Consider the following 26,700-nt stretch of genomic DNA (forward strand, 5'->3'; position numbering starts at 1 on the left):
AAGGCGGATTTCCTTAAGTAGCATTATATTAGTCTACATTAATAATTTTCCCAGCAGGCCTTCCTTGATTTTACTTTGAACAATCACAGTCTTTGTTTCTCAGATCCTCTTACATGTGACATTTGATCAAAGTTTTTAAATCAGCAGCTAACAGAGGAGGAGAAAAGTACTGCTCACTAAGGCATTACACAAAGCCATACTCAGTTCACTCTGAGGCTGCTACAAGCTGGATCACAGACATTTCCAGCTAAACATTATCTAAGTGTTGAGTAAAATTTTATGTACCTTGAACACTATATTTTACTCTACTTCATCTCATTTATCATGGAAATATCCCCTAAATATTACTAAAACAAGCTTTAAGAAAGTTCTTCAGTTCCTTGAAACAGGTGATTTTTTTTTCTTTTTTAATTGGTTGTTCAAAACATTACAAAGCTCTTGACATATCATATTTCATACATTTGATTCAAGTGGGTTATGAACTCCCATTTTTACCCCGTATACAGATTGCAGAATCACATCGGTTACACATCCACGTTTTTACATAATGCCATACTAGTGACTGTTGTATTCCGCTACCTTTCCTATCCTCTACTATCCCCCCCTCCCCTCCCCTCCCATCTTCTCTCCCCACCCCATCTGCTGTAATTCAATTCTCTCCCTTGTTTTTTTCCCCTTCCCCCTCACATCCTCTTATATGTAATTTTGTATAACAATGAGTGTCTCCTCCCATTACCATGCAATTTCCCTTCTCTCTCCCTTTGCCTCCCACCTCTCCTCCCTGTTTAATGTTAATCTTTTCCTCATGCTCTTCCTCCCTGCTCTGTTCTTAGTTGCTCTCCTTATATCAAAGAAGACATTTGGCATTTGTTTTTTAGGGATTGGCTAGCTTCACTTAGCATAATCTGCTCTAATGCCATCCATTTCCCTGCAAATGCCATGATTTTGTCATTTTTTAGTGCTGCGTAATACTCCATAGTGTGCTGTTTAAAGATAAGTACAAAGCAATAAACTATTATTTTTATTCCCAAGTCAAGGTCTTTTTATGCAGTCTTCTTAAAAAGTCTGTTTCCTTGAATTAAAAAAAGGAAGGGGAAAAAGGTTTCAGTTAACTCAACCACCTATATTGCTAGTTCTGGAATTAATAGCAGCAATTCTGATGAGATGGGACAGAAAAAGAAAAATTATTATTAATTTATGACTAAATACCCTGCCTTATATAAACATATCTACCCCAAAGAAATGATGGAAACAAAAAGATTAGTGAAGGAGATATCTCACACTTTAACATGCTATATAAGGAAAGACGGCTGGAAAGGAAATCTTGCAGGGAATTTTATCCCTTTGAACTTTCAAATAAACTCTTAAGTAAGATTATGCAAACTTACTAAAAACCGGTCCTGATTAGAGGGAAAAAATGCACCCCTTCTCCAAGTCAGTTCTGGAGGCTTTCTCCAGAGTTGTTAAGGTTTGTGTTGGGTAAAGAAAGACCTCCTAACAAACCAGCATTCTTTTCCACATGATCAGAGCTAATTGGCCCCCCTGCAGACTAAGTGACCAATCACATCAGCTTCAGCTGAAACCAGCCCCCACGACATTATAAACACAGGAATGTAAGCTGTAAAGCCAGTCCAAGAAGAGAACCTACAAACTAGACTTGTAGATTTAAACTACCTAACCAAAAAGAAAGATTGCGCAAGCCTCCTTAGGACCTACCTTGGTATACAGACTGACCCACAAAAGAACTGGTGAGTACATGAAATAATATTATTTCTTTCCTTAAGTGGAACAGGGAAAGAAATTGACCATCAAACAGAGACAGAGCTAGCCTAATTCCAATAGATTTTAAAAACAATTACCATCAAACAGAGACAGAGCTAGACTAATTCCAATAGATTTTTAAAATAATTACCTGTAGGTTCATGCATTAAGGTTCTTTATTTTCTTTTTCCTTAAATTTTAAATTTGGAATAACAGCCCTACTGAAAGCACTACTGGAAGTTCTCTTAATTATCTTATTGTATGTACACTAGTTCTCTTTATATATAAATTCAAAGAGAAAGACCCTAGATTAAATTCAGTGGCTTAAAAAATAATAATAAATGTCTTTTGGAAGGGATTATAGGAACAGACCAAAATGCCTAAAGAATAAATCACTTTGTTTTAGCTTTTTCAATCCATGAAAAAGTGATGAATATTCTAATTTTAAAGTTCTTTTAAAGAAAGGAATTTTTACTAAAATTTGTGGATGCTTTTGAAAAATATGAAAGGAAGAATGAGCTTATATAATAGGGTTAGAATTCACATTGTTTGCCCTAATTACGGCAGGAGAGATGATTATAAGACTCTCAATATAATCTTAAAGTGTTAACATCAGATGTGAACAAATATCATATTCATTTAACATTTGTTAAGTATGTCCTGGATCTTAATTGCTTCATAAGAACTGCAGAACTACTTTAAGTTACGGCAATAGAAAATACATAATTTTAAGGGCTACAACCAAATGAGTAGAATGAAAACATTATTTTGATGACTAATGAAGTTTTTTTCAACTATCACTTTTAAAATAAGTACTGTTTTTTTTCTACCAAACAATTTAAAAATGGGCAAATATTTTACAGCCCACACACAGAACTGCAAGCAAACTTTCCCAATATTCCATTCTATTTTCTATTGAGATTAGTTGATGAGTATCATATAAATACAAACCAAAATAAATACATTAAAAAGCACTTGTGGGGGAGGGGATAAAATTAACTTAGAATTATAATAGTATACACATACTGTATATTCATTAGACACTTTTAAAATTGATGGGAAATCCTATATATATCAGGCAACAATAATATAATTTTTAAAACTGTAAGTAGATGGAAAAATCATAGGAAAAAAAATGAATGAAATCTCTGAATCAGCTGAAGGAATTAGGAATAAGTTTACAAACTTACGAGGCTTTAAAGAATAGTGTTTAATTCCCCATCCCGCCCCCTTTCTTTGTTTAAACCTAAAGACACCTGGCCAAGAGGACCAGGTGGCTTGCCCAAGATGACACACCTTCGTAATCAATAGAAACAGAACCTGATAGCCATAACCCTTGTTTTGTGTTCTTTATAGGACACCACATGAGTCCAATGAATAGTTATCCAGGGTAAACTGTTAGGTGAGAATAGAAATCTTACTTCTCTCAACACAATCCAAACAAGATACAGCAAAGTTTTATGTGGAAAAAAAAAAGATACTGCTTCACTATTTTGATAACGGCCTTCGGATTTTCCTGGTCATGTCTTTTTCCATGTTATTTAGTTGCTACAGAAAAAAATGAAATTTTAAAGAATCTAGATTAAGACTGCTATAAAAACTGTAGATAATAAGTAATGGTCCTGAAGAAACTTGAATGAAAATAATTAACTTTGTAAAGTATAGAGTATACAGAAAGGCTCTCTAAATCTTAGAACGTTCAAGAACAAAATAGGCTGAAATCAAGAATAATTGTGGAGATCTTCTTAAGATTTTTTCAAACACTGAGCATTTAGTAGTATTCACAGGAGAGTGGTTTGTTCCAAAAGCAGACCAAGCACTAGCAGCCAGCACCAGCAGGGCTTCCACATGGGAGGAAGCAAGGCATAAAGGACAACAGAGTGTTCCTACTCTCTGTAAAAGGATCGAACTAGTCTTTCATTGTTATATCCTTCCTCTTCAAGTGTCAAAATAGTTTCGTTGATAAAAGTATGCTAATAGCATTGTTTTTAAAATGATCTACTCACCTGGCAAAATATAAACCTAGCAATGCTACATAATAATTCTCCTCTTCTCACTGTTTAATTTTACTGGTCTGCAAAATACAACTAAACTAATAATTCTGATTAACCTCTAAGTCTTCAAAGAAGTCTTCCGTAAGTGAAAACTCAGTTCTTACCTACAAATCAAAGGTCTGAACCTAATAAGCATTCCTGAAGAATAATTCTGTAGAGGCTCTTGAACAAAACTAATCAAATAGAACACTGTGTTTTTCACAAAGGCTAACCAGGATCAAACGTCTGTTTCTGAGGCAATGTAGCAGCGGCTCTAGATTAACACCCACCACTTACTACCTTTGTGACCTTAGGGAAATTCACTGTGCTTCAGTTTCATTACCTGTAAATGGGAATAATAATGGAATTTTTTACTATGAGAGTAAGGAAACATTAATAACAATAAGGCAATTTACAATTACTGAGAGCTTCTTCTATGCCTATGGCCTTCACATAAGCAAAATACCTGTGAAGTACTTGCTATGATTTCTGTCAAATAACAAATACTAACTTCTATTATTAACCATTACTGTCATAAGAATCATGTATAAAGGTAACAATGGTTAGGTTATTTATTTGAGTTTGAGGGACAAAAGAAGCATCAACTAAAAGTGCTAAAATTCTGGCTACTGAAGACTAGCTTTAGAATACCAATCATCTTAGGAAGGATTTTTATTTGACCAAACTATGAATAGACAGCTTCTTATAGTTTAAAAAAAAATTTTTTAAACTGGCTTTGCACTTGGGCAGACTTGAGATAATAATTCAAATAATACAAACCACTCATTTATCTTGCATAAATTTCTAAGTCCAGGTGGCCTTATCTGAAAAATAGGGACAGTTAATGTCTATCTTGCTGAAATAAAGATTCAGAGATAATGCAGGATTAAAAACACCTAGCATAGTGCCTATGAAGATTTTGTTATTATTATTGCTGTTCTTATTGCTAAAAGGACAGAGACCAGGTCTTTTAAAACATTTAGATCCAGAGTGCTCTTGCCTGAGATGAGCAGGCTGGGCCACAACTGCTGTCACCATTGTCATGGGCAACAACACCCTTGGGCTAGGAACACCATGCTCAGACCCCAGAGTGCTCTGTGCTATGTGGAGACGTGTCTGGGCTAGATGTGGGCTGCTGAAGCCAGGGCTGGTTTGGGCTACCTGCCTGGCCCCAGCCCTAAGACCTCTCTCAGGTACTTCCTATAGGACTCTGTGATTAGATGCTAGGGTGCCTGAGTTTACCATTCCAGTAGCAGGTCCTTCCTGACAAGGAGCTGAGCCATTGCCTGTTGAGGGGTGAGGGCCTCTTCCCCTGAGTTGGCAGCCTGGGCTTCCCCTAGCCAGCTACCACACTTGGAATTGTGGGGCAGGCTACCCACCCTGTTCTCCTAAAGGCTCCAGGCATTCCCTTCTGTGACCCTCTCTCTGGGAGTTGCCCTTAAGCTGGAACTCCTGGAACAGAAGTACATGGGTACTATCAGGACATAAGTGGGACCAACCCCCAATATCTGCACCTGAAAGTCCCTCAACCAGCCCCCACACCTTTCCAGCTACCTCTCAGTTCAGGTAACAACCGCCCCCCCACCACCATCAGCCTGGGCCCAAGTTGGGTATGTGGCTGGGGTCTCTGGGCTATAAAGATGGGCTGCTGTGGAAGGAACCACAAAAGTGTTTGCTGAGTCATGCTCCCTATCCCAAGCCCTCCAGGGAAAATCCCCCCAAAATGGCCAAAGCTTCAGCACACACAAACAGAATGGAAAGCTACGACCTTGGCCTTGGCCACCAAGTGTAGGGGCTCTTGAGGTCAGGAGGAGGTTGAGACCAGATTCCAAGCTCTGGGCCTGGTGAGGGTTAGGGAGGGCTGTGGTTCCTAGTTCTGCCCTTTCCTGTTGCTTTCCTCTCCAGCCTTTGACCCCTCAGCCTTATTTCTACCTCTGTGGCAGTCTGGGGAAAGGGATCTCAGGGAGGACAGACAACCCAGCCAAGTCCTGGGGTAGCCCGCCCTTCTGGAGGAGGCCTGCAGGTAACACCAGAGGCACTGTTGCCCCCTCCCACCAGGTTCAGACAAAACACCTGACCCCGAGTTCTTCAGGGTGTGGCTGGACTGGGGAGCTGGAAACCTGATACTCAAGGACTCTTGTCCTCCACATCCAGCAGGGTAGGGCTGGGTGGGGTGAGCATCAGGCTGGATGTCCCTGGCCCTGGGATCAGGTACCTCTCCTGCCTATCCCTAAGTGGGAACTACGGGAGGGAACAAGGAGAAGCCACCTGGGATGACAAATAAGGCAGCCTCACACAACTCTGAAGATGCCATACTCAAAAAATGGAAGTTTCCTTTTGTGCCTAGGGCCACCAAGCTGGCTGGAGGCTGGGACCAGGCCAGCTTGAGAGCACCTGCAGTTGCCCACTGCTCAAGCTGTCAGCTTCTGGGCAAAGGTCTTGGCCTGGGCCTGGTCATCCAGGACCTCCTAGAATTTTGCACAAAGGAAAATATATCTATCTAAGCCCTCAAAGATCTGTGTGTGGCTGGCCCGCAGTTCTGGCCCACAGCCTACCTGTTCCATGTGCCCCCACTCTCCCAACACTCTCTTTCCTAATTCAAGCGCTGTCACTGAGAGCATCCTTAGGTCCCCGCTCATCTGCTACCCACACCAGACCTCTGGGTACTGTACTTCTCTGGCATCCCTGCATCCTCTGCATCATTCCATCATCAAGCGAACTCAAGGCAGTTGCAACCCCAATGGGGCTGGGGATGTAGTACAATGATAGATCAAATCTGCTTAGCATGTGTGAGGCTCTGAGTTAGATTCACAGCACCACAAAACTACAACAAAAAAGAGCCTAACAAAATAAGGATATAGCTTAGGAGTGTGACTTGGTGGTAGTGTGGACCTAGCCATGGTTCAATACCCAGTGCCCGCCCCCCCAAAAAAAAGCCAAGTAAAAAATATACTAGATAAAATAATTATGATAACTTGCCAGAGTAATAAGTTACAAAACATTAACACTAGGACTGGGGAACCTAGTTCAGTGATAAAGCACTTGTCTAGCACATGCGGGTTCAATGTGCAACACAAACCAACCAACAAATAAAAAGAGACTTTTTAAAAATCTGTAATATAAAACTAAAATGACAAATCTAAATAAAATGAACAATCATCCTAGTGTTCAACCAGTAGTTCAAACCTAAGAAAAATACAAAAGACTGTCTCTAGTGTCCCTGAAAAATATTAAATTAACCTCTGGACAAAAGAGAAAGCTGTCTAATTCCAACAACAAAGAAAGACCACCTCCACAGCCCCAAAGTCCCAAGACCCAAAAAGATCTAGTAAACCCATATGATAGCCTTGTTCCACAAGTGTTCAAAGGCCCTTCCTAAGCATCATTCAAAAGGCAAGAAAGGGTATGCAATATCCCCAAAAGTATCTACTTCTGAAAGAAGAGTCAAACAGAAACTCCTAATGCTACCTGCCTGCAGGAAACAAAAGGAGGACTTAAGCAACAGGCTATACATTTTCTGGTGTGTTCCAGGGAGTCCCCATACAAAAGTCTTAGACGCTTGTCATACATGCAAGGATGGTCACAAGGAAGGCACATATTATATTTCTATTCACAACAAAAGCATAACCACTGATGAAAACTGTTCAGCAGAAAACTCATTATCTTATTACCTATTTAAGACTGCCACTTGACCCCTTAATGATTACTCTGATTCATTAACTCTGGAAACCTTTTCCTCTGGATTACTTATTTCGAAGGTAATATTACTGAGTCTGGGCTTACAATTCAATAGTAGAACATCTCCCTAGCATGTGCAAGGTCCTGGGTTCAATTCCCAGAATTACCAAAAAAACAAAAAGCAAAATAAATGCTATCTAGAAATGTCCTACCTTGAATTTTTTTATTTTGCAAAGAAAACAATTCTCTCTCCACCCAACAATCTATTCAGAACCTAGAATAGTCAAAAAAGACAACAATCTGTCAGCCAGGGCAGACAGAATCCATGAATATCTCTACAGAGTGACAAAACAAACCCATTATGAAACAGGCTAATTACAACAGGCAATAAGGACATTAGAACTGTGGACCTCTAAAAGATTATCACAAACATGTCTTATCCTAGTACTAGATTGGCTTCAGAAGTTTTGCACACAGTTTAATAGTATGTTTCCAAATGATTTCTATTTATTCACAAAGAAGAATATTTATATGCTTAAACATATTCCTTTTAATTATGAATTATTCACACTTAAGAAAAGCTGTTAATTTACACATAGTATTTGCTCAAAGCATTAAATACTTGATGCTTGGACTTGTGCAAAGAAGGTATAAGAGTGTTAAATAGGCACAAACATAATCCTTACTCACTTCAGGAATTCCACAATATACTTAGAAAATGTTAAAATATCGAACAATATTTTAACAGCCATTCAGGGAAATGGAAAGAATACCCTTGGGTAAAATATGATTAACTACCAAATTAATGACTCAGTCAGTAAATGCTCCCTTATGGAACGGGAAAGTATGCCCAAGTTATAGTCAAGAGAGGCATTCTCAAGAAAGCAGAAAATGAAGAAGGTTTCAAACTTATGAATATTAACTATAAAAGAGTTAAGGGCTGACTGATTTACTCTTGATTTCAGAGAATTACGGCCTGAAATGGAAAGCAGTAATTGCAAAGTCATTGCTCCCCTCTTAAGTCAGAGATACCGAAGGATGGTCACCAAAGATGGCCACAGCACACTTCAGATGGATGGTGCTCAAAGAGGTCTTGCGTATCTCCGAGATGCATGGGGAATCCTAATGGACATGCGCTGGCGCTGGGTGATGCTGGTCTTTTCTGCTTCTTTTGTTGTCCACTGGCTTGTCTTTGCAGTGCTCTGGTATGTTCTAGCTGAGATGAATGGTGATCTGGAACTAGATCATGATGCCCCACCTGAAAACCACACTATCTGTGTCAAGTACATCACCAGTTTCACAGCTGCATTCTCCTTCTCTCTGGAGACACAACTCACAATTGGTTATGGTACCATGTTCCCCAGTGGTGACTGTCCAAGTGCAATCGCCTTACTTGCCATACAAATGCTCCTAGGCCTCATGCTAGAGGCTTTTATCACAGGTAATTGTCTTTATTCTTAAAAAAAAAAAAAGTGCAAGCATTTTGGAAAGGGCATAGTCAGTTATAAGTGATTCTGATATAGAGTAATTTATTCATATAATTAGCAGGTAATGCCTAAGAAAGAAAAAAAAGTAGTCTAGGATCAAACAATAGGCTGTAAAAGGAATTTGATGCAATACTTATATCTTACCTATTGGAACTACTTAAGGGAAAAATGTGGGGAGGGAATGGGGATCATTCTGACACTAATTTATAGGAATATCCTATGAGCAAAAAGTATTAACAGAAAGGTCCACAAGTAGTTTTTTTTTGCATAAGCTAATAATTTTGTTAAATAAGCGAATAAATACATTCAATGAATATTTTGACAGTCATGTTACCTAACAGGAATTTGATTTTTTTTTTCTTTTTCACTGTGCTAGAATTTTTTCCTCTGAGATCATCTATTCAACATTTACTCAACATTAGTGAGCGCACAGCACCACAGGTAGCATTATATGTTAGAAAACAAGTTATGTATGTACATCTTAAACAAAATTCACTGAAAATATGGCCATAAAGATCATGAAATCTTGCTTATAAACCGCTAAACATGCAAGACTCTTTAATAAAGTAGAGCTTGTGTCCTTTTTATGTGACATATACAATTAAAAAAGAAAGAACAGAAAAACTGGCTTTAACATTCTATCCAAAAATAATCTGAGAAGGTAAGCACTGGCCTTCCACAGGGTGATCTAGAATGAAGTCCCAGTGTGTTAGCAATAGGCTCTACACCTGAAACAAATCACTTAACTTCCAAAAAAGTTCTTACACTGGGTCAGTTCTTAGATAAAATAAGGGAATCTGTGAATTTAGATGGGAAAAACTTACAAATTTTTGCACTAACCCTTAACTAAATTTGGCATTTCCTTCAATTGTGAATGTAGGCAATAAAAAACAATAGTGTCCACTGCTACCAGTAACTGTGATACAAACACAAATTACAGATATTTTCAATATCAACCAATAATATTTCAAAATCACAGTGTTAAATCCACTGCTAGATTTTGTTATTTAATGCACTATTAAAGAACATTTAGTATTACATTGTTTTTTAAAACATTTAACTGAATTCAGTATACTTTGTTTCTTCTATATTCACTTTACTTTTTTTTTTTTTTTTTTTTGGCGGGGGGTGGGGGGGTTGCTGGGAATTGAACCTAGGGGCACATTACCACTGAGCTACATCCTCAGTCCTTTTTTATTTTGAGACAGGGTCTCACTACATTGCTTAGGGTCTCTCTATATTACTGAGGCTGGAAGGGTTGCACGGGTCTTACCAGCCTGCCAATGAGATCTATTGGCACAAAAGTGGTTAAGAAACCCTCATCTATAGCTAGGGTCATAGGAAGATGTACCTGAGTGGTGTGCTAAAATCCCGTATAGCCAGAGTCTTCAGCAAACAAAAAGAGTTATAAGTTTCAAGGTTTAAAAATTCTTTAGTGTATATCACTCTTTGTACTGATCCCCTCCTACCTCAAATCATTCTACTTTGAATCATTCAACTTGAAGTCATCTGGCTGCAACCAAATTGCATTTATTTTCTATAATTTTTTTTTTTAAGTAAGGGTATGAATATAGGTAAGGATCAATTCTTTGACTCTAAGAAACTAAGTGTAAAGTTTTACATTTTATGTAACAAAATCAATTCTGTTTACCCATTTTGAAATCATGGCTTTTTAAAAGAAATGTATGTATACATTCTGAAAAATTCTTCAGGCAATTGGGACCATCCAAAATAATAATAATAATAAGTTAAATTCCTGACTTACTAGAAAGCATAACACCAAGAAATGTATAATTATTTGTTATACTCCTCTCATTCAAAAAAGGTCATTGATATTTAACATCTTCATTCTAAAAAAATATTCAATGATTTCTAATTTAGGTGCCTTTGTGGCGAAGATTGCCCGGCCAAAAAATCGAGCTTTCTCAATTCGCTTTACTGACTTAGCAGTGGTAGCTCACATAGATGGCAAGCCTAATCTTATTTTCCAAGTGGCCAACACACGACCCAGCCCTTTAACCAGTGTCCGGGTGTCAGCTGTACTCTACCAGGAAAGAGAAAATGGAGAGCTCTACCAGACCAGTGTAGACTTCCACCTTGATGGCATCAGTTCTGAGGAATGTCCATTCTTCATCTTTCCATTAACCTACTACCACTCCATTACCCCATCAAGTCCTCTGGCTACTCTGCTCCAGCACGAAAATCCTCCCCACTTTGAACTAGTTGTGTTCCTTTCAGCAATGCAGGAAGGCACTGGAGAAATCTGCCAAAGGAGGACATCCTATCTACCCTCTGAAATCATGTTACGTCACTGTTTTGCATCTCTGTTGACCAGAGGCTCCAAAGGTGAATATCAAGTCAAGATGGAGAATTTTGACAAGACTGTTCCTGAACTACCAACTACTCTAGTCTCCAAGAGCCCACATAGGACTGACATGGATATCCATATCAATGGACAAAGCATTGACAATTTTCAGATCTCTGAAACAGGACTGACAGAGTAACACTTATCCATGGCATCCTATTGTCTAATGTATTAAATATACCCAGCCAGTATGCAGCTATTTCTCCTTCACTGTATCTCATGTTTTCTTTTTTTCAATGCTGATTACATCTCTCTGATTATATCATGATAATCATGCCAATACCCCCCCCATACACACACACACACACAAAGGCTGAGCTAACAATACACATCCTGAAAACAACATTCTACATTTCAAAGTTTGTATCTGTGGTTATCTGCTGAAATCAACGTGATTCAACTTGACAGATACTTATACAGAAATGTTGCTGATGAATTTATAAGGATGTGGTATGCTACCAGTAATGAATGGAAAATGGGCCGAAGTTTAACACAACTGAACTGTAAGAAAATCAACCATAAATCTCTTATTTTCATCTGTAAATTGGAGCAGTATGATTTCAAACCTAGCTCCCTGGGTGGAAAAATGATTTCACAATAGTTAGTGAACATCCTTTTATAACTGTTATTTTTTCAAGACAGCAAAGATTATTCCTTTGGTTCTTATTCATATCACATCCTAAATTTTTAATGGCTAAGAATGGAAATTCAAAATAACAACAGCACAGATTCATACATAACCCATAAAAGCATTTGAACATGACTCCCAAACACATGTATATATTCATGTATTTGTGGCAGAAAGTGATCAGAGCAAGTAATAGAAGCTCTAACCCAAACCTTCAAGGTGATATTTGTGGAAAGGAGATACAAATTATTTGTGCTTTAACACTCACTTGCATTATAATCAAATAATGGTTTAGAACCTATATTCACCTATTCATCTGAATGGCTTCTAACCTAAGCAAAAAATTCTCTTCCTCCCTATGACTCATTCAATGACATGAAAAACCATGATGGCTCTAAATAGTTCATAAATATGCATATGTTTAAGTTTTTATAGATATATAAAGGTTTAGTTAGATATAAGTCAACTAGGAAAAAAAACTCCAATAGATAAAGCAAAAAATAATTGGGCAACAAAGTATTTTCAAACCCAAATTCCTGTTTCCAACATCAAATAGTTTTTTCTATAAACACAAAATGAGTGTTTATTCACCAGTAGGAGGTTGGACTAGATGATCTCTATTATTTCTTTCCAAGTCTAATGCGCCATGAAAATTATGCTTTCTCTGCCTTGGTTTTCATTTATATATACTAAGATGAATACTTTCTCTATATCCAGCTTAAGACATTTCTTTGAATTATTTTCATTTCAGTTAAAAAATGAAGCTGTCCTCAAGCAAAACAAGAACCAAAAGCCCTATCAGATTTCAAACAGATTTGTAGCTGCTCTTCTTTTCTGAAATTTCCCTTATTCAGGCTCATGTGGAAAAGCGAAAGATTAACCTTCCCCACTGGTGATGACCCAGGCGGGAATCATCTCTTGAAATAAATACTAGCTGAGTAAAGGCAAGCAGTTGTAAAGAGCAGGGCACAGCAGCAAGTCACATTTTTCTACTCTTTGACCAAAAGGAAAAGAAAATAATGAAGAACTTTGGAGTGGTCTAAGACTGGTAATAGCAGAAGAATATCAAGGATACAGAAACCTAATTATCACGGACTTTGCTAGTCAAGAATCTTAGGCATTCATTAAGTAGGACTCAGACCAACAGATTTTTTTTTCCCCAACCCAAAACTATTGTAACACAACAGCAGGAATTCTTATTTCATTTATAATAAATTAACAAGATTTGCCTAACCTATGAAAATAAATGCAGTATCAAAGACTCACGTGGTATGTTTTTTTCCTAAGAGCACTATGTCACCTACACAGACAACTATTTAAACAGTTGAGTGAAGCTGTTCAAGGTGACACAACATGCCAAAGTGTGAGGCCTGAGCTCTGAGTCTCCCTCTAGATGCTTGATGTTCCCATTTAAGTCAGTCTCATATCACCCAATTCATGCATAAACTTTACATAAACTTGACCTCTGAAAAACTAAATGTGACTTCCCCCACACATTACCCCCACAAAAAAAAAAAAAAATTAATGCTGTCGGTTAAACTAATGCTATTTAAAAAATATTTTACAACTAAAAAAATGTGATCATAAACTTCAATGCAGGGAATAGAAAGCTTTTGGGAGCACTATTCATCATTTTTCAAAACAAAAAATCACAGTCTCCAGCTTATTTTCTGCAGAGACCATTAGTCTCCCAGAAAAATGGAGAGGAGGAGAAAACTACTTGGAAGTACGAAAGGCAGCACTACCTTCCAGGGCTGTGCAGTTCACTAACCTGGGTCACCAGGGAGCTCATACATGATCAGATAGACAACTCTGGAACTAATATAAAGTAAGTCTTAGAAACCAACACAGGTGGTCTGACAACTCTTAACAAACTGAAGACACGTGGTTTCTAAAAATTGTAAGGTTCTAGATTTATGTATGTAAAAACCCATATTATTTACTGTCATAAATAGTCTACAACCAAAATTTTCTGTCTGTTCCCAAGTATTTCACACCAAAATGCACTAGTCAGTATGACACTTGGCTAAGCTCATTTACTGGTATTGTGTGGATTATTCATTTTACAACATTATCCCCACAGAATCATACTACAAGATTATTACAAGAACTGATCTCCCCCTGTGCAGTAATCAATTACTACTAATTACAATCCCAACAACACAGGTCTTTTTCTACCTCCACATTGTCCATGGGTATTCACAAGGTTATACATGACTCTTACCCCAAATTATCAGTAATTCCACCATTTCCTTCTTATATAAAGCAAATATAGGGGGTTGGGATCGAGGGCAGGATACATTTCAATGATAGTGTTTGCCCAGAGGTGTGAGGCCCTGAGCAGCAAAAAAAAAGGCAAATACATGATATGAAAATCTCAAAATTTTATAAGGAACAAATCATTCTGGAATTTTCAATGTTTGAATTATCTTAGTTCAATGTCATAGATCATCTCACAAGAGACTCATATATCAAAGTGTTCCATGAACGAGATTAGTACTGAATAATCTTTTAATCCATATTACTTTCAACAAAAAGATTATGTGATGAAACAAGATCAGGATCCTTAGCACAGTTAACCTGAAGGAGCATCTTATCAAAAAGCATTCAATAAAAGCCACTATGAAAAAAAAGAACATGTGCAGTTAGGCATGGTGGCACACGCCTGTAATCCCATCAACTTACAAAACTGAGGCAGGAAGATCATAAGTTCAAAGCCTGAGACCCTATCTCTAAATAAAATACAAAATTGGGCTGGAGATGTGGTTCAGAAGTAGAGTGCACCTGAATTCAATTTCCAGCCCCCGATACCCAAAAAAGAACATGCACCTATACTATGTGTGTGGAAATTGCCATGTTTTATTATATTAGTAGCTAGCATATCAACCTCCTTAATGTTCTTGAAAACTTCATGTCAATTTGGTTTTGTGAAATTCACCTTTTCAAAGTTATTCCTATAGGGTACAAAGAAAACCACCTTTATTTTTAATAGAGGGAGGCTAGGAAAATTCGTTGGATTAACAAAAGAACTAAAAATAATGATGAAAAAGAACTTTCACTCATCTATTCCTATCACAAAGTGTAAATATGAATCAACAAATTAAAATTCAGATATTTAGTCATTTTCAGACAACTCTAATTATCAGAGAATGTATCAAATACCTTCCTCCTTGAACCTTCCATCGTTCAGCCTCTTTCTGTCCTTGAGACTCATGCAGGTTAATTCTTAATTCCTCTTTCACATGATCATTTAGCAAATATTTGCAGACAGTGACCCTGTAAACCCTGCTGCCCACTCTGCCCAATCCACAGCCTTGTCTTCTATATAAACAGCCCCATTTTCTTTATGCAGTCCTCATCACAAAGCTTTAAATGCCTGGACCACCTACTCCAATATATGGACCTTTCAAGGTGTGGCCCCAGAAATAAACAGAATGTTTAGGTTGTCCTATGACAACATAAATGACAATGGGCCTCTGCACCTGAGGAGACTTTAGGTCTAATAAATACTGCACTCAGCTTTGAGGACACCATCAAGCTGCTGATTAACATGAAGCATACTATCAGCTGACAGAGCTGAGCCTTTCCCAAGTAGGCTGTTACACACAGCTACTCTACATTTTAAATTCAGTAACTTATAAGAGAGCTTTTTCTGCTGTTCAATATCCATTTAATTAGACTCAGGTTTTTTGTTCCACCTTAATTCTGATCCCAAGTCCAAACTGTACCACTCTACAGCTAGCCCTCTTAACATTGAATGATTTGCAAATCTAATCATCACACCAACGTCTTCCAAAGAAAAGGAATATGTATTTAGCACCTAGGACAAGGGGAGGCACACAATTAGGAATTCCAATATTTGTTGAATGAAGAAATTTCATGCAGTCTCATTTAATCCTAAAAATTTCTTCAGTCATTACCACCTTTTTCATTATCAGATTAATAAACATCTCAGAATTCAGAATACCCAATCTTTTGTTTCTAAATCATGTATTATTTAAATCTTGCTGCCTCTCCCTACTAACTGGTAAAAGTACTGAATCAGACAAGGTTGAGAGCAGAGGTCCTAACAAGTCCTCCAAGATAACATTCATCCAATAGTCTACAATATGGGTAAAGCTGACAACAAATTATCCACACAGACTGATTCAAATTTCTTCATGCCTCACTCATGAACTGTTTTTTCATTAATGTAAAGCAAGTATTTCCAAAGCCATGTAAATGAATAATAAATTGAAATCACTGATGCGTTTAAATAAATTTTATATGAAACAATAAAGCAAAAATTGTTTAATAACTACTTTGTTCTCAAAACAGTCTGCAAATCAGTCTATGAAAGGTATTTACATATTTAACACATTTGATGAGAAATGCTTGTCACTATCATACAATAACACTGAAGAATTTTTCTGGCACTTGGAGGAATTTAGAAATTGTGTGGTAATTTTCATAACCCCAACAGTAGTATGAATAGGCTTTTTTTCTCTCAGATACTAATATCTACAGGCAGTATATAATGCAGTGCCTTTAATCAGTCTGAAAACCATCTTAACATTATAAATTATTTTATATAAACCATGATTAATTCAGCAACACTGAATTCCTATTCCCCTTATCCTCTTCCACTTCAGTGAGTATCTTAACTATATAATTTAATTGCTCTTAAAACGAGAAAACAGAAAGTATATACCACATACAAAAAAAAAAAATTGTAGATTCAGCTTTTACTACTAAAGCAAAGATACTAGCATTTTCCCTATTTCTTCTCACATATGAGATGCTGTATATCCTAGGAATTATGATTCCTATCCTGAAATTTCAGTTCAAAACGGGGTCCTAATGCCAGGGAACAGTAGCACACACCTGAAATCCCATCTACTTGGGAAGCTGAGACAGAAGGATCACAAGCCCAAGGTCAGACTTGGAAAGTTAGCAAGTCCTTGTCTCAAACGAAAAAGGGTTAGGGGTGTTCCCAGGTTTAATACCCAGTACTGCAGAAAAAAAGGGGACAGGAGGCTTAGGAACAATATAGGCCTTGTAGAGAACACACAAACCTAACAAGTAAATCCTAAATGGTTCATTCATCACCTCTGGTTTCATGCAATGGAGACCTGAAATAATTATAAAATTCTAAGTGCAAACAATGCTACAACCCCATCTACTGGAGAGGTGTAGGTAATGAATCAATTTTTAATAAATTTATCCTTTCCTATGAGCCTTGGAGGGCCACAATATACTTCAAGAACCTTACTTACCTACATCTTTTCGCCCTGGTTTTTCAAAACGTCTGTCACCCCTAGAAAAGATAAAACAAGTTTCAAACAAGGTTTGCAAATAATATATAGACTTTCCATCCATGGCATCCACTTTCCTGTATTTCCATTAACAGTAGATTTTTCTTTCTTCAAATGCGTGGTATTGTCTAAATTTTAGAAAATATAGGAAGGAAAGTACTACACCACAAACCAAGATACAGCTTCTATTAACCTAGAATATTATTTCTTTTAATTAAACACATGGAACCTGAATGTGCTTCCCCATAATCATTAAACATGTTCAAAATCATCCTTATCTTTGTTATATAGTATTTTATTTATAGCACTTTATTTTATACTATTATTATCAGGGCAATGTCAGTCTGTTTCACTTGTTTTCAAATATTTTATAGTATAAATGTCATCAGAGTGAACATCTTTGTACATTCACCTTTGTGCAACAGTTCTCACTCATCTGCACAGACTTCATATAAAGTTAAACAATAAAAGGAAGATGCTTTTACAATGCAGGTTAATTCTTAATTCCTCTTTCAAAACGGCAATGCTTCCCACTGAACACTAATCAAAAAGCAAACTGTCATCCATACTGGCACTAACATTACTTAGTGCCAATATGCATCTTCTTTTAAATAAGGATCATTTTTTTTCACAAATTAATATTCAATAATTAACAGCATTTAAAAAATAAATAAAACCTTGTAACTACACAGAGGCGTCTCTGCAGAAAGCAAAAAATAAGTACGTTTTATATACCAAGAAATCTTTACACCAAGATCTGAATCCTTCATTACCTTTCCTCCCAGCTCTGTGATCTATGCATTTCCCTGCCACCTCCTCGACCGAACACACCCTCTACTTCATCAAAACTTCTTTGGTAGAAACCACATTCACCTCTACCTCTGCCTGAAAATAAGAAAACAGGAAAAAATGGAAAATAAGAAGTCAACATCCAGCACATTTGACAAGACAGATTATCCTCTAAAGTTCTGTCTCTACAAATAAGATATATACATTTAAATATTTTACAAGGCCTGATGGATCTTAACCTGTGGGACCAATGATAGCACCAAAGTAACTACCCACCCAAGGCTGAAAAATAAAAAAATAAAAAAATAACTAAAGGAAGAGTCCCACCCAGTCCTGAGCAATAATGAAAATTAACATAAACTCTTGTTGTTGTTGTTGTTTGGAGGGGGTGGGGGTTACCAGGGATTGAACTCAGAGGCACTTGACCACTGATTCACATCCCCACCCCTATTTTTGTATTTTATTTAGAGACAGGGTCTCACTGAGTTGCTTAGCACCTTGCTTTTGCTGAGGCTGGCTCTGATGTCTCAATCCTCTTGCCTCAGCCTCCCAAGCTGCTGGGATTACAAACCAAGATATAGCTATGCCTTACTTGGGTATATAAACCATTATCATCAAGAAAAGTCATCTGAGAGACATCAATTTAGAGAAGCAATCCCCCATGATACATAAGGAAACTTAAATATAGAAAGTGAATAAAGGAAAGGAGAATACAAAATAATGCAGTAAGAACAAATTCAAGCTGAAAGCCCTTGTTATCGTTGTTTTAAATTTGCCACTGAGCCTGGCAACATAAGCTCTTTAATAAAAACTTCAATAGTGAAATTCTAAGTAGATCCATAAACAGTTACTGCAAATTAAGCCTTTTATTGAATTGTTTTCAATCAAAATGAGAGAAATCTTAATCTGAAGAGTGTGAAAAGAGAAACTACAGTAAAAGAGTCAAGCAAAATGTTAAAGTAATTTATCTAATCTCAGAAAAAGGATAACTTAATAGGGTCAATTCTAAAACTGTCAATTTCATAAAAGAACTCCTTAGAGGCCAAAAAAAAGCACCCTCTACCTTCTACTCAAATCTTGAGATAAGGAAAAGTATCAGGACTAAATTCCAGCCACAGAGCTGATTACTGTATAGATATAGGGATTTAGATGATCTAGTGGTTCAAATATAAACTGGCCTTTATTAAAGGTAATTTGGCTAAATCTACCAACATCTGACTAAACAATTCTTCTCAAAATTTATCCCAACAGAAATACTTGCACAAATTTGGTCAATTTTGGACTGCTTTTCCAACAGTAATTAATCAGATTACAATGGAGCTGAAAACTATCTATCTACCTGTAGAGACATCCTACCAACATAATGTTTTCAGAGAGCAATCCATTACTCGCATGTTCGGATAATGTTGCTGCTATACTGCCAGTCATAAAAATATGGCACATACAACAATGTACAATCCACAGTACTTGGTAACAATAATAAATGACTATGTCAGTGGTGTATGTGTTTATTATATTATACTTTTATCACTATTATAGAGCATACTCCTTCCACTTATTAAAAAAAAAAAAAAGTTTACTGGACTGGAGATGGTGGCACATGTCTGAAATCCCAGCAGCTTGGGAGGCTGAGGCAGAAGGATCGGTAGTTCAAAACAAGCCCTAGCAACTTAGGGAGATCCTAAGCAATTAATGAAACCCTATCTCAAGAAGAAAACAAAACATAACATAAAAAGGGCTGGGGATGCTGCTTAGTGGTTAAGCACTCCTGCATTAAATTCCTGGTACAAAAAAAAAAAAGTTTACTGTAAAACAGTATGCCATGTTATACTGGCAGCAGCCTCATACACTTTGTCTCTCAAGTGCAACAAGGGGCCAAGTCAAGTAATTGAGAAATACTATCTAGGTTTGTGTAAGTATACTATAATGTGCACACAACAATGAAATCAAAATCATCTAATGATGCATTTCTCAGAATGTACCCCTTAAGTGATACATAATTATACATGTATATGAAAGTGTTCATTGCAATTTTTAAAAATAGTAAACAACCTAATCAATAAAGGATTGGCTATAAAAATTCTGATAAATCAATATGGTATAACATTATGAAGCCACAGAAGACAAAGCACTGATACTAACTGAAATCTACATTATGCTACTGAATAACAAAAGCATACCACAGAGAAATGCATATAAAAATTATTCCAATATTGCTGCACAGTTAGGCTCAGGAAGAATGACTATCCAGTTGCTGGATCTGGAGGCAGAAAGTAAAGTATACACTCTCAGCTTTATACTTCATGTACTATATTCCTAACTAATGTACACATCTGTATCTAATACACTGGTGAGAAAAATGGAGGAGGGATGGGGGTTGGGGGATGTACTTATAACTAGAAGAAATCTTAGCCATCATCCTGAACTCAATTCCTCCCACAGTACAAAATGACTCAATAGAAAAATGACTAATCTTTTTATTTATTTACTTTGTGGTGCTAGGGATGGAATCAAAGTCCCCATATGTTAGGCAAGCACTCTATTACGGGACTCTATCTCCAAAATGATGGATACTAAATAAAAGCATGAATGTATTCCAAAGCCAAATAAAATTATTCCAATTATTCACTTCTTCCTTACTATCTATCAAGAACAGAATATATCTGTACTTTTGTATGACCACATTATGAAATATTAAAATAATGCACAGAATTGTATGTGGGTAATCTTAGGAACTTTGGTGAGAATCACAGTTGAACTGTAACAATATTAAAGTCACCTTTCAGTTCTATAAAATTCACTTTAAGTCAACTTAAAATCAACTCACAATTTAAGTACCTTTCCCCTTTATGAAATGTATACATTTTATAACAGTGCAAAACAAACTATAATGTAAGAGCAGGGTATTCCACAATGATGATCTGGGGATTAAAAAAAAAAAAAGTTCGCTCTCCTTTAGAGAACAATTTTTTCAGGGAAGCCATTACACATGTATCATCTTAAAGAAGATTTTTTTTCTAGAAACACGTTAATATAAAAAATAGCTTTCAGGTTACCAGGAAAACATATATAAAATATTTTCTGCGAGTACTAGCACTGGTCCTGGTCCTGCTTATGAGATTGAAGCTTGATTAATGTACACATAAAAAAGAGTCAGATTTTACAGCTTTCCAGTTTATCAAATTTAAATCATTTACAAATATGGTTCCCATGAAAGAATAAGAAAATATGTGATGAACCTTTCAAAAAGCTAAATTTAACCAGGCGCAATGGTGCACTCCTATAATCATAGCTACTCTGAGTAGGAGGATCACAAGTTTGAGGCCAAATAAACTAAACAGGGCTGCAGACACAGCTCAGTAGTAAAAAGCTTAAATGGCATGCCTGAGGCCCTAGGTTCAATCCCAGCACCACCAAAAACAAAAGGACTGTCCTGTTGTCTGAAATTTCATATCATTCTTTTGGGAATTTAAATATGCTTCCTTTTAATAATGCTGAGAACAGTGGTTGACAATTGCACAGATCTGTTTTCTTTTTAAACATCCAAACCAGATAAAAAAGAAAGACAACATTATATTGTTTCCTCCAACCAATTGTTTAATGATTATTTAGAAATCTACAACTCAATTTTCACATCAACATTTCCTAGAGTTGGAAAGAGACAAAATAATCATCTATGTTAGCTCTGCCCATGCAAAGAAAAGCTGCAATAATCATTATTTAACCACCAAATTAAAACTAAGTAATTGAAAAATACAAAACCACAGATTTAATAATTACAACCTTCTTTTGTAAAATGAGCTGCAGAGATTACTAAACAGAACTACAGGTGGTTGTGACATTGGAGTTAAAAGTATTTTTCACAAAGTCAAGTGCATTCATTTGACTAGTTTTATGATTTTTCACATTATACACTGATTTAGTCACTAGTTCTTCTATGTCACAGCATGTATTTTATACATACTCTATTTAAGTTCTTAAAAAGAGTTCTATGTTATAATCCTCATTTCAATAAAACCAGAAAGCAAGAGAATCCAATTGTTTGTCAATACACAGGGTTTTTTATAAGGGCCTGGAGAGACTAGTTCATATCTGCAGCACAGAGAATCAGTGTGATTCATACTTCTTGATTAAGAAGATCTCTCTTTGACAACCTGAAAGGCACTGGAGGCAAAGTTGCCTGGGTGAAACCTCTCCTGTCACATTAAATCAGGAACACACAGAAAATGCACAACTAGAGGCAGAGCCATGAGGGGTCAGTCACATCCTCAAACACCAACACATCACCAAGACGCAGAGATCTCAGGCAATTCTCAGGCAAATTGAACAACAGGAACCTAGCCAGGTGTGCAAACCTGAGCTGCCCATGGAGGTACTGCAGCACAGATATTCCACAATCTCACTACTACTGTGGCAGTGGCATTTCCTGAAAGGCCTACAGATGAGTCTAACAACTCCTCAGGTTAACAACCACTGTTCTAAAGATAAGTAAATTCAGAAGAAAAAAACATGAGTAGGTAATAGTACCTACAAAAACAAGTGAAGAGTTTTAGTTAACATCTTCACTATTCATAACACCTGCATTCCTACTTTGTACATAAACAACTAAAAGAAACTTAATTAGTTAAGCATGATGGTGCACATCTATAATCCTAATGACTCAGGAGGCTGAGGGAGGAGGATCATAACTTTCAGGATAGCCCTGACAATTTACCAAGACCCTCAGCAACTTAGCAAGACCCTATCTGAAAATAAAAAATAAAAAACACTGGGGATGCAGATCAGTGGTAGAGCGCCCCTGGATACAAATTAAAAGAAACCTGGGGCTGAGGTGAGGTTGTAGTGCACTTGCCTCAACGTTGTGAGGCACTGGGTTCAGATAGAAATAAATAAATAAAATAAGAGTATTATGTCCATCTACAAAAAATAAATAAATAAATACTAAAAAAACCTAATTGTATATAAATTACCCTATTCAGAAAGCACACTTTTTTTTTTTTTTTTTTTTTTGGTGGTGGTGCTGGGGATTGAATCCAGGGCCCTAGTGCATGTGAGGCTAACACTCTACCAATTGAGCTATATCCCCAGCCCAGGCACAATCTTAAAGTTGCAAAAGGAATTCAGGTACCCCATATCATGATCAAGCTAATGTGGAGGTATAAGAAATGGGGACAATGGTCTGTCAAAGCAGACACTACATTCTTCTACTTCTAAAGCTTCTCTTAGAGAAAATGAGATACATTCAGGCTACTATATAATTTAACCAACACAGGGTTAATACTCAAATAAATTTTTATATTATAATATCATGAATGTCTTTATTTAGCAGAAAATCACTAGGCCCAAAATAAGAAGCAGATATCAAAAAAGCAAGTGAACAGTAAAACACAAATTACTTTTCTAAGACATAAATCTATAAAAGTATGTTATATAAGTAAATACTGCCTAATTGTTTTTTGTTCTATTCCCTAAAAAGTTCCTAGCATTGATGAGACAATTTTTGATGAAGTCCCTCTATGACTGAGGTCATTCCTAGCACACAGCTCTCATATAGAAAGTCTATGCATGGAGACCACAGGGGCCTCAGTACTGCTTCAGCAGCCAAGACCCTTTAGGACACTCTGATTCCCAAAATACAGAGCCCTCCAGGGACGAGAAACATGGATGACTAGAATTTTCACATATTAACTGGGACTGTCCAGGCTCCCTCATGTTCAAATCTCTACCACTGGAATTACTCTCCTCTGCTCAAAACCAGGGACTGCAGAGAAGATGCCTTGAAGTTTTGTTTAGGGAAGATATGTGCAGGGCATTGAGTATGCAGTTAATGTCAAAGAGCAACTGTTGTTTTTAAAATAAGCATTAAAATATTTAGTAAGTGATTTCCCTATCCTCCTCTTCCTTCATCATTATTTTTCATGTGAAAACTCGCTCACCTCTCCCTCTTGAAGAACTTCGACCTCTAGGAGCCCCCACCACTGTTCCTCCTCCTCCTCGTCCTGTCAATCGCAGGACAGCGGCACTATTTACAGACATGGAAAAGTTTCTCTGCCAAAAAATAAAAAAAGAAAGAAAAATGGATAAAACAGATAAAACTACATGTTGCTTCTCCCCACCTCCCACTGCCAAGTATAAAATGGCATCTAAATACTACTAGCAATGTGAAATCAAAACTACACAAGATGCACAGATAATCCAAAACCTGGTTTTACCTGACAATTTCAAATTAACATTTCAGATCAATAACAATGAAAACTAATACCTTACACGATGCTAGGTACATTGAGGAAATACACAAGTAAACAAACTAAATGCTGTATATAACTAGAAGCAAACAAGGTAAACAGGCAACAGAGGAAACTTGGTAAGAGAGATCTCGTTTTGAAGGGTCCTTTCAACTAATGAAAAAATAAAAGAGTCATAAAGTCCAATGCACATGTAAACCCACCAACACGTGAGGGTGAGGCAGGAGGATCACACGTTTGAGGTCAACCTCAGCACTTCAGTGAGACCCTCAGCAACTTAGCAAGACTTTGTGTCAAAATAAAAAAGAACTAGAGATGTAACTAGTAGAGCACTGCTGGATTCAATCCCCAATATGAGGGAGGAGGGCCTAAGAATCTGATGAAAGAGAGAATGATAGAGAGGAAAATTATCTTTCTGCCTCATTCTGTCCAGCACTGTGAATTAGCAAATCAAAGGTGTATTTGACAGAGTGACAGGAATCAGAAGTGAATGGGCAAAGGCCAACTAAGAATCTATATAAGATCTGCTACATGAATAATACATGAATGGGAAAGAAAGGAAATGCTTTTTTAAAAAAATCCAATCAGTCAATAACATGCACTTACACCCTCAGTAAATCTGGAATAGGGTCAAGTACAATGTGATAATGGTGGGGAGGTAGGTATCCACACCGCAAGAGGAGAGGCCAAGAAATAACCCTTTGGGATAAGTGGAATAAATGGGGGCTTATGAAAACAATAAACAATAAATAATCATAAAAATTTTGAAAAATAATCTATAAATAAATAAAAAAAATACCTGGCATTTGATGGAGAATTTTGCAAGAGGGTTTTAAACTAAGAACATGCTGAATTGGTGGGAGGCAGGGAAGAAGTGGGGAATGCTGGAGAGTGACATTGGCCAAATTATATTGTTATATTGTGTGCTTGTACAAATATTTAACAATAAATTCCACAATATGTACAACTATAATGCACTAACAAAAATGTGGGGAAAGGGGCTGGGATTGTGGCTCAGCAGTAGAGCACTCGCCTAGCACGTGCCAGGCCCTGGGTTTGATCCTCAGCACCACATAAAAATAAATAAAATAAATGTATGTGTCCAACAAACTACAATTAAAAAATAAACATTTCTTTTTTTTAAAAAAGGTGGGGAAAAAAGGAAATGTTGCAATAGATCCTTCACTCTTTCTGTACCCTTGGAACCTAACAGACTTTTGACAAAAGTACAAAGTGGTATATTGGGGAAAAAATGAACCTTGTGTGGCTGAAGCCAAGAGCCCTCATGGGAAAGGAGTGAGTTTCAGAGTTGGAGTGAATAAGAAACCTTCAACTCAATTCATGCTTTAATCCTAAGTGGTTTCCAGTGATTTTTTTTTATTATGACTTCAAACCAATTAAAATGATATCCATACCTCTCTCTTTGGAAGACTATATATGGATTTTAAAAAACTACTTTCTTTATTGAACTTTCTTCTAGTTCTAGGCCATTTTCTCACTGTTTGTCTTTTTCAAAATTTTATTCAAAATAATGTGTTCAAGTAAATTTTAGAAACCTTATCAATGTAAAGTTTTTTTTCCAGTTCTATTCATATATGATCATACAACAGACTTAAGATGTAACTGAAGAATGAGAAAGCACCTAACCAAAAATATCTCATTTCAAATTATACTTAAATAAAACTAAATTGGTTGAAACATATATAACTTACCTATTGCCAGAGTACTGAACAATGCCTCTAGCTATTACTATAGTAAAAGACTATGACGTCTCCAAAATGTGATTAACATACTGTAATACTAAAATAAATAAGTCAGAGTAACTGCAATTTATATGCCAGTATCCCATGCTAATGATCACCTTACTACCAAATTATCACATGCATTAAATCCAAATACACCATCTAGAAATGGGGGAAACTCGTGTTTTTTCATATACACTTTAACATTACTGCTAAAAGTGCAAACTGATAAGATCTTTTTGAAAGGTAACTTCTCAAAGTATATTTAAATGTTCATACCCTGTGACACAAAAATTCCACCTGTTAGATATGCAAAAAATAACATAAGTAGAAAGACTTTTAACTACAGTACAAAGCAAAGCAAAAAAAAAAAAAAAAAATGGAGACCATCTATATATTAATCAATAGGGGCTAAATGAAAAACTGTAGGCTTAGAATTCCACACTTGTTTACAAAAATGAGGAAATTCTATTTCTTAAGTTGAACCATATGAAACTTAATATTCATCCATTTCTCATCTACCAACACTACAATTTCCTATGGTGGGCCTAACATACAGGGATACAGAGTATTTTTATCTACCTTAGGGGTTGTTGCAAGTACTCTACACATTAAATGCCAAGTATTCAGAACAGTGTCTGAAACATATTACAACTCAATGTAAGTATCTGCCATTAT

At 36.6% G+C, this 26,700-nt stretch overlaps 2 protein-coding genes across 7 annotated transcripts in view; one reads left to right on the top strand and one right to left on the bottom strand.

The window, feature by feature from the left end:
* The window catches only part of Gigyf2 (GRB10 interacting GYF protein 2), a 132,567-nt gene that overhangs the window by 60,260 nt on the left and 45,607 nt on the right, over positions 1–26,700 (bottom strand). For all 6 annotated transcript variants that reach the window (XM_071619538.1, XM_027941702.2, XM_027941704.2 and 3 more), the window contains 3 exons: positions 23,972–24,083; positions 18,020–18,131; positions 17,208–17,248 (listed from right to left, as the gene is read on the bottom strand). In XM_071619538.1, the coding sequence (XP_071475639.1) occupies positions 17,208–17,248; positions 18,020–18,131; positions 23,972–24,083 (265 nt within the window). The remainder of the gene's footprint in view (positions 1–17,207; positions 17,249–18,019; positions 18,132–23,971; positions 24,084–26,700) is intronic.
* Positions 1,652–11,561, top strand: Kcnj13 (potassium inwardly rectifying channel subfamily J member 13). Its single transcript, XM_027941706.2, has 3 exons — positions 1,652–1,748; positions 8,438–8,913; positions 10,841–11,561. The coding sequence occupies exons 2-3, from the start codon at positions 8,454–8,456 to the stop codon at positions 11,461–11,463; spliced, it is 1,083 nt and encodes a 360-aa protein (XP_027797507.1). The 5' UTR covers positions 1,652–1,748; positions 8,438–8,453; the 3' UTR covers positions 11,464–11,561.

The sequence above is a fragment of the Marmota flaviventris genome, chromosome 11, assembly GCF_047511675.1.
Source record: "Marmota flaviventris isolate mMarFla1 chromosome 11, mMarFla1.hap1, whole genome shotgun sequence".
Classification (NCBI taxonomy): Eukaryota; Metazoa; Chordata; class Mammalia; order Rodentia; family Sciuridae; genus Marmota; species Marmota flaviventris.